The sequence below is a fragment of the Martes martes genome (assembly GCF_963455335.1).
Source record: "Martes martes genome assembly, chromosome: 11".
NCBI classification, from domain to species: domain Eukaryota; kingdom Metazoa; phylum Chordata; class Mammalia; order Carnivora; family Mustelidae; genus Martes; species Martes martes.
The window spans coordinates 51,392,034-51,401,363 of NC_137899.1; the positions used below are offsets into that span (position 1 = coordinate 51,392,034).

The 9,330-nt window shown below is 34.9% G+C and overlaps 1 protein-coding gene across 1 annotated transcript in view; it reads left to right on the forward strand.

Moving 5' to 3' along the window:
• AHR (aryl hydrocarbon receptor) overlaps positions 1 to 8,247 on the forward strand; it is a 51,118-nt gene extending 42,871 nt beyond the window's left edge. The window contains exons 10-11 of the mRNA XM_080817989.1: positions 2,275 to 3,517; positions 6,132 to 8,247. Coding sequence (XP_080674115.1) covers positions 2,275 to 3,517; positions 6,132 to 6,278 — 1,390 coding nt within the window. The 3' untranslated portion in view covers positions 6,279 to 8,247. The remainder of the gene's footprint in view (positions 1 to 2,274; positions 3,518 to 6,131) is intronic.
• The last annotated feature ends 1,083 nt before the right edge of the window (positions 8,248 to 9,330 follow it).

Consider the following 9,330-nt stretch of genomic DNA (forward strand, 5'->3'; position numbering starts at 1 on the left):
CTTGATTTCTGTCTTAAGTTTATTGAGTCTTGCTTTGTGACCTAACATGAACTTGGAGAAAGTTTCATGTGTGTATTTTCCTTCTTTTGGATGGAATGCTGTGTGTATACAAGAAGTCCATCTGGTCTAAGGTATCGTACAAAGCCAGAGTTTCCTCATTGATTTTCTGCCCTGATGATCTATCCACTGATGTTAAGTACAGTGCTAAAGCCCCACTACTGTTTTATTACTGACATTTTCTCCTTTTAGGTCTATTAATATTTACTTTATATATTTTAGTGCTCTTATGCTAGGTACATAGATGATTACAGTTATTGTATCTTTTCTTTGGATTGATCCCTTTATCATTATGTAATGCCCTTATGTCTTGCTCTAGTCTTTGTTTTAAAATTATTTTGTCTGATAAGTATTGTTACCCATCCCCCCTTGTTTCCCTTTCATTTGCATGGAGTATTTTTTTTTTCCATCCCTTCACTTTTAGTCTTTGTGTTTAGGTCTGAAGCTAATCTCTTGTAGGCAGCATATTGAAGGATTTTTTTTTAATCCCTTCAGTCAACAATCTTTTGAGTTGAACATTTAGGCCATTCTGTTATCAATAGGGATGTATTTATTGCCATTTGTTCATTTTTTTTCTTATTGTTTCTGTAGTTGTTCCCTCTTATTTTCTTGCTCTTTTCCCTTGTGATTGATACCTTTCTTTAGTGTTACACTTGGATTCCTTTCTTTTTTTGTGAATATGTATCCAGTATACATTTTTAGTTTGTGAGGACCTTCAGATTCACATATAACATCTCAAGTATATACCAGTCTATATTAAGTTTGAACATGTCATATAAGCACTGTTTTTACTACCCCTCCCATTCTTCCATCTTTTGCAATTCCCTGATTTTATAGATAAAAGATAAAAGTGGTAAAATCAATTAACAATCATAAGGTTAAATCAATAATTTACAAATGATTGATTGATCAACCTCTACTATAGGTTTCTCAGTGAAATTTTTTCCTTGCAAAATTTTCTTCTGGTTATGCTTTATTCTTTTTTGCTTAAAGCACTCCCTTTAACATTTCTTGTAAGGCTTGCTTAGTCATGATGAATTCTCTAACCTTTGGGAATTCTTCTTCTCTTCTTCAATTCTGAGTGATAACCTTGTTGGGTATTCTTGCTTATAGATTTTTTTTCTTTTCAGCATTTTGAATATCTCATGATGGTCCCTTCTGGCCTGCAAAATTTGTGCTGAAAAAGCGGCTGACAGCCTTTATGGGGTTTCTTTTGTATATAAGTAGCTGCTGCTACTCTTGCTGCTTTTAACTTTGATAGGGCTTGGTGTGGAGCTCCTTGGGTTTATTGTTTTTGAGGCTCTCCTTGATGCCTGTTTCCTTCCCCAGCTTAAGGAATTTTTCAGCTATTATTTCTTCATATATGTTCTCTGCCCCTTTCCTCTCTCTCTTCTACTGGGATCCCTATACTGTGAACATTCATGTGCTTGATGTGGTCACAGAAGGCCCTTAACTCACCCTTTTTTTCTTTTTGCTGTTCGACTTGGGTGCTTTCCATTGCCCTGTCTTCCAGGTCAGTGATCTATTCTTTTGCATCTCCTACTATGTTGCTGATCTCGTCTATTTTTCATTTTAGTTATTGTATTCAACTCATCTCTTTGTTGAACTTCTCACTGAGTTCATCCATTTTCCCACTTACCTTGAAGTCTTTATCAGACTATTTAGTCTGTTACTGCTTTTGCCCTACTCTTTTATTTGGAGCATATTCCTCTGCTTTCTCATTTTTGACTTTCTAATTACCTATTTCTAATAGGTAAAACAGCTGCCTCTCCCAATCATGAAGGAGTAACCTGTAGGAACCTCTCCTGTGTAGATTGCATGTCTCTGGCACCTTTCAGAGAGTGACTGCTGCTGTAGTGGGCACAGAATCCTGGATTGCTCTGCACAGGGGGCAGCCTGGCCAGGATGGTTAATTCTTAGTTTATTTTTATATTTGGATCTTTATTCCACTCAATTTATTTTTTCTGCAGGATGTCAGGGACGAACACTTGAGTGTGGAAATAATGACTGGACTAAGTTTTGGGGCAAATTCTAAATCACTTCAATTTGTCTAAAAATTTTTATAGCACTGGTCATTAGGAAAAATGTATGTCAACATTAAGTTCATGCTCCCTACTATCAAACTCAATGCGAGTGGATTTTGCTTGCTGTTTTTCTTTTAAATTTATGTTAAAAACTCTTCCTAATATATACCAATTTCTTTATACCCAACTTTAGAGAGGAAGAAGGAACAGAACATTTACGAAAGCGAAATACAAAGTTGCCTTTTATGTTTACTACTGGAGAAGCTGTGTTATATGAGATAACCAGCCCTTTCCCTCCTGTGATGGATCCCTTACCAATAAGGACTAAAAATGGTACAAGTGGCAGAGATTCTGCTACCAAATCAACTCTCAGTAAGGATTCTCTCAATCCCAGTTCCCTTCTGGCTGCTATCATGCAACAGGATGAGTCCATTTATCTCTATCCTGCCTCAAGTAGCACACCGTTTGAACGAAATCTTTTTAATGAACCTGTGAATGAATGCAGTAATTGGCAAGACACTGTCACACCAATGGGAAGTGATAGTATCCTGAAACATGAGGAAGTAGGTCATTCTCAAGAAATGAACCCAACACTCTCTGGAGGTCAGTCAGGGCTCTTTCCAGACAACAGAAACAGTGACTTGTACAGCATTATGAAACAGCTAGGCATTGATTTTGAAGATATCAAACACATGCAGCAGAATGAGGAATTTTTCAGAAGTGACTTGTCGGTTGAGGATGACTTCAGAGATATTGACATAACAGATGAAATCCTGACATATGTCCAAGATTCTTTAAGTAAGCCTACCTTCGGGTGCTCAGATTACCAGCAGCAGCAGTCCGGGGCACTGAACTCGAGCTGTATGGTACAAGAGCACCTGCGGCTGGAACAGCAGCAGCAGCTCCAGCCCCAGCAAAGCCACAGAGCAGTGGAGCAGCAGCAGCAACTCTGTCAGAAGATGAAGCACATGCAAGTGAACAGCATGTTTGCCCAATGGAGCTCTAACCCGCCCGTGCCTTTGAGTTGTCCTCAGCAAGATCTACAACAGTATAATGTCTTTCCGGACTTAACTGGGACCAGTCAAGAGTTTCCCTACAAACCTGAGATCGATCCTGGGCCATACACACAGAATTTGATTCCCTGTCATCAGTCTGTGTTACCACAGCATTCCAAGGGGACACAGTTAGACTTCCCCATAGGGAATTTTGACCCATCCCCATACCCTACTACTAATTTAGAAGATCTTGTCACATGTTTACAAGTTCCCGAAAACCAAACACATGGACTAAATCCAGAGTCAACCATAGTAAGTCCTCGGTCCTGTTATGCCGGGGCCATGTCCATGTACCAGTGCCAGCCAGAACCGCAGCCCAGCCATGGGGCTCATATGGCCTACAACCCAGCAATGCCAGCTCCACAGGCATTTTTGAACAAGGTAAGGGTTTTAGCAGACTCTGAATAAACCCTTTCTGGGATTTTTCTCACATTAAAAATACACGAGTTATAAACTTATGTCTGTGACTACTTTTTTATAAGCCAGGACTTTTCCAGTATTGCTATGTTGCTAATACTAATAGATTTTTTTTTAACCTGAATTGTAAAGGAGAAACAAGTCAAGGGCTAAGGCAACATGAATATGTCCATAAGTTACCAGGTGAAGTTAGTGAAGAGTTTTTTGTTTAAGATCCTTGGGTTTCTCTCTCTCCTTTTTAATTATATGTCCTTTAAAAATTCAGAGTTCAAAAATATATTTGCATTTTTTGAAGTTATTTCTTTACGGGCACCTGGGTGACTCTAGCTCTCGACCTTGACTCAGATCATGATCTCAGGGTCATGAGATTGAGCCCGGAGTTCCACTCCATGCTGGGTGTAGAGCCTGCTTAAGATGCTTTCTCTCCCTCTGCCCCTCCACACCCCCTTACATTCATACCCTCTCTCTCTCAAAAAAAAAAAAAAAAAAAAGCTCAGTCTTGTTAAATGGGTTGTCATCAGTATAGTTGTGCTTTCTTCAAATGCTTTCATCCTTGGTGATCCCTGAATTCAGTCCTCATTTCCTCAGTATTCTCTGGCAGTATGCCCATGTTATCTGCCAGACCCTCAGTTTATCCTTTAAGATGGAATGTTTTCTTCTGACATTTTTTAAAAAAGCCTAACTCATTGGTTTTTCTCTCGTGTGGTCAAACTTGAAACTGTATTCTCATTTTATTTTTTAAATTTTTACTTATTTTTTTTTTAAGTAAGCTCTATACTCAACCTGGGGCTTGAACTCACAACCCCAAGATCAAGAGTTACATACTCCACTGAGCCACCCAGACACCCCTGTTTTTTTTTTTAAATTGTCATTAAACTCTACCGGCAACCACGGTTTAAATTTAAAAGTAATCACTTAAAAAAAAAAAAAGTTAACGATAATAGCTGCTCTCTATGGCTCCCTGGGAATGTAGGTTTACATTCATGCTTTTCCATTAGAAAATATTTAGTTCATTTTAAAGTTTAATTAAGTAGGCTTCTGAAGAAAATCCTGATCCAAATTAAGTTCACTGGTCTCTATTTACTATGTATTAAAGTTATAGATTAGCAACAAAGATTCAAGTTCATATTTGTAATCATTTTTTATTTGTAATCATTTTTTTATGACATCTTTCAGACATTTGGTCTGTAGATGAGCTTTGTAGGAAACAGCAGTGGAAGTTTTTCCTCTGATATGTCCAATATATCCTCCTTCCCAACATCCTTCAACTACCTCAAAATTTAGTTTTCAGTTACAGTGTGCCTCACAACCTTGCTGTGATGTGGCATAGGTGGGTAACTTTAGTAAACTGTTGACAAGCTGATCATTGAGTTTAATTTTTAGTTAATCATAGTTTAAAATTTCATTACCACAGGTTCTTCATTTTCTCCCTCTACTTTGTATTACTTCTTGATGAATAGTAAGGTAATAGGAAATCTCTGGACCTGTATATTCCCCCAGGGAAGTTTTAAACTTCCCTATGTGGTTCACATTATGTTTCTACTGGATAGCACTTCTTATGACAACATATTTAAAGAGAGTTGCTGACATACATCGTGTTATGACTGATAAGAGTCATTTATTCAAAGCTTACCATTCTCTGAACAGTAGTGGCTTCCATTTGAAGACGCCACATGGCTACCATTCACTGAAGACCTAGATTATGTGACTTTTACTATATATTTAATATATGTTCTGGAGGACATTTTAAGTCTAATGTTAACATCCAGTCTAAAATTACATAAGCTTTATTTGAAGCAACTGAAGGTACGATTTCAACCTATTTGAAAGTTTCCACAACTTTCATGATATACTAAAATACAAAGGTTCTAGAATCTATAAAGCCCTACTGACCTCTTCCCCCCGCTCAAGAGCATTACAGACTAATTAGACTAATTTTACTGTAAGAGGATGAGAGCAGGAATTTTATTTGGTAACTTAATCTATAATTAGGACCATTTTAATAGTACTTGTTAAAAGCATGTAACAAAAAATTGGTTTCAGAAATCCTACCCCTTTCTATAATATTTTAGGAATATTAAGACATCTCCATCAGAACTGACCTCTTACAGGAAAGTCCTAGTTCCACAGTCTGGTGTATTAATTTTGAATGCAGTTCATTCATTGGTACCCAGAACTTGACTGTGATGAAAGCTGGGCAAAGCAAACCTATTTATGTCAGAAAAATACAACTGTGAGTCATAGCTGGTATTCTCTGATCCGTCAGTTCCTATCCAAATCAAAGGCAGTTTGTTCATCAAATACTCTTCTAATGTATGGAATGCCATATCTGAGCTGAGACCAGTGTATCATATATCTCTACCATCTAATGGAGAAGCCAAAGGTTATAAATGTAACACATAGTATGGGCTCGGTTGGTCTTCACTGAATAACTTAAAATGTAGCAACGGTAAAGAATTCGAAGTTTAACAATATGCAAGGCAATTATTTTAAAAATGCATTTCAATGTATCATTTAGTGGCTTAAGATGCTTGAAAGATCTAGTCTAATTGATTGCATTGCTATTTTTGTCTTGCAGTTTCAGAATGGAGGAGTTTTAAGTGAAACCTACCCAGCTGAATTAAGTAATATGAACAACACTCAGACTCCCACACATCTTCAGCCCCTTCATCACCCATCCCAAGCCAGACCTTTCCCTGATTTGACATCCAGTGGATTCCTGTAATTGCAAGTCCATTTTAAGCACCTTGGTTTTTGGATGAGTTTGCAGAAGATTACAGAATAATAAAACTGTCAGTGTTGGTCATCAGCAAGTTTACATGGAGGCATTGTTGTGTGTTGTTCATGCTCTTTTTCCAAATCAACCTTCAATGTTTTTAAGAGTTAAAAATATTATCAAAAATAACACATCCTGTAGTTATTAAAATAGAAAGTGTGCTGCCACAGAGGCTGAGATGCCATCTCTATGTCACGTGATTTGGAGTACCAGAGAACATACAAAACTTACTTAGGGGAACTTTAGGACACTTTTTAAAAAGTATTTCATTTTTTTCTCCTGACAAATTTCCAAGTTTTTAACTTCTAAGTTGTCAATACACCAAATACAAAATTAAACTCTTTCCTTTTATCTTTAGCTTCAGCTTATATCTCAGATATTAAAGTGGTTTGGTGCTGTTATAAAAGATAATCTCAGTGCTTCCCTCCTTCATTGTTAATGTAAGTGCCTCACAATTTTTTATACCTGTAACACTGTAGGATGTATATTTGATAGAAAATATACTTTTTTAAATAACATTCTGCACATAAATATTATTTGTATTTCTTAAATTCAGTCATTTTTATTATTCCAAGCATGTTTTAACTGCACTACTCACCCACTTTCTTCAGGAAAAGGGCAAATAATCATTAAAAAGGTATTTATTTTATAATCTAGTTGCTTCTAGACTCTAAATGTTGCTCTGTGCCTTATGTTGAAAAATTTTGGAAGTCAAATGTGTTTCCGAATTATAAACATTAAGACTGCAGCACTAAAATTTCAACAGTGTTTTCAGAAGAAAGAGATATACTATCGTTTACCTTTACTAAACTCTCCATGATCGTTGAATGTTGCAATGTGGAAAATCTGCTTGAATGCAACGGTGTTTATTAACTTGCAATGAGGAGAAGTAGCTTTATTTCTAGCTCTTTAATTAATCCCCTTTTCAATGTGTATAAATTCTTTAAAAGCTATTTTAGTCCTAGAATGAGCTTTAAAGTATAGTATATTGACTTTATAAATTTCACTTCTTAGTACAGTGGAAACTGTTTTTCTCATATTTGAGGAGTGTTAAGATTGAATATAGCAATGTTTGATGCAAAGTATTGTTATGAGTGAAATGAATGGTGCATTTATAGTTTATAATGAACAAAATTATTTGTAAAATATTTTCAGTCATTCATTTAAAAAGTCTCTACCATATATATGCACCTAATTTGGGTCTTACATATTTTATCGGTGTGTCTTTTTAAGAAATCATATAATGAATTTTACTTCGGTATTAAGACAACCATGCAGTTGTCTGAACTTCAAACATGTTGTTTACATGATATAATGACCTTTATTATCAGTAAGGCAAATTAATCACCCTACTAACTTTACCGTCCTCAGGTAATTTTTTTTAAATACCCTTTTCTTTAACTGTGACACCTGAAGGGCAGACACAGACTGCATGTATAATATAAAAACATTATGGAATCTCAAGCTGAGATGTAGTATTAAAATACAATATTTTTCATTTTTAGTAAATTAATGTATATAAAAGTGGCTTCAGATGAAATATGTCAGTTCTATACATTTTCAGTCAAAAATTTCAATCTGTAGAATCAACTTAAATGTTGAAAAACCCAAAATTATCTAAAACATTTCATAATTTGTTTTCAGCATGAGGTATCATTAAAGATTTAGACCAGGGTCTGCATTAATATTCCATTTTTTTTACATTTAAGCCTTTCATTAAGAGTCCTCATGTAACCATTTTTGTTAGTCTTTTCCACATGTTATTGGTTGAATTATTTAGCAGAAAAATAGGCTTATTTTAAATTGTGAATAGAATAACAGTTATGCACTTATACAGTTATAAAATTTAAAGCAATAGTGTATATTTTTATCATATAAAATGACTAAAATGTATCTAATAAAATCACATTAAACCAAGTACACTTTTGTCTATATTGCTAAGTGCCAAACAAAGGATGCTCTGTGTGTACCCGCTCTGACGAGGGATTTGTTTCTACATGATGTGCACTTCGGAGGATGTGGATGTGTCTAAGTTGAACTTCTCCTATACCAGGTTGTTCTTACAGTATCTCAAGATTTGCCAGTGTTCCAGTGTATTAGGAAGCTTTCAATCATTACTATGCACCAACTCATGTTTCTCAGTATTACCAAATTCTACGTAGATGTTTTCATAGCTTTTCTCTTTTCTTCAAAATGTTACTGCGTACCTATGCCATGCATACATTTTTGTTTAAAATATGATTTATAACATCCTTATTAAACAAAATTGTATACAATAATATATGGTAATAAAATAATCACTAAGTATAAATAATATGTTTTAATGTAAATTCTTTCTGGTCCATATAGAGGAAATGAGCATATTTAGAATATTATAACTATGTTAGCTGAAGGCAATCTACAATATTTAAGGATACATTAAACAATAATTTATAAACTTACTAGGTTTTGCCTCTGGATATTTTAGCCTTCACCTGAATTTATATTTTTTATAAATCACTCTTCAAATAACTTCATAGATTAAAGTGCTTCTGAAATAGAATGTTCTTTTAAATCTTGAATTAGTGTTATGGATATAGTGATATTAATATCAGATTAAATTTTAAAATTTCATTTTCATATTTTAAGAATATTTGACAGATTTTTAAAACAACTTGTCATGTGCTTAGATTAGAGTAAGTATGGCTCAAGCCTATATCCTCTAACAGACACAAATGATACAGTAAGACTTAGGCATTAAATTCCCGACTGTTAAAAACATTCACCAAGAAATCTGCAGTTAGAATTACTTGAAGAAAAAAGCATGAGAAAATGAAGTTTTCATTCTAACATTTTTTACATTAGTCTTATGTTCAGCCTTTATAATTATTAGGTTCATGTATCAAGATGTTGACAAAAATCCCTAACAAGTTAGTATCATACTTAATTGTGAACATTTTAGAAAGACTGAGTCTTTTACCTAAGGGTGACATAAAATAATGACTTTTAACCATCTGACTTG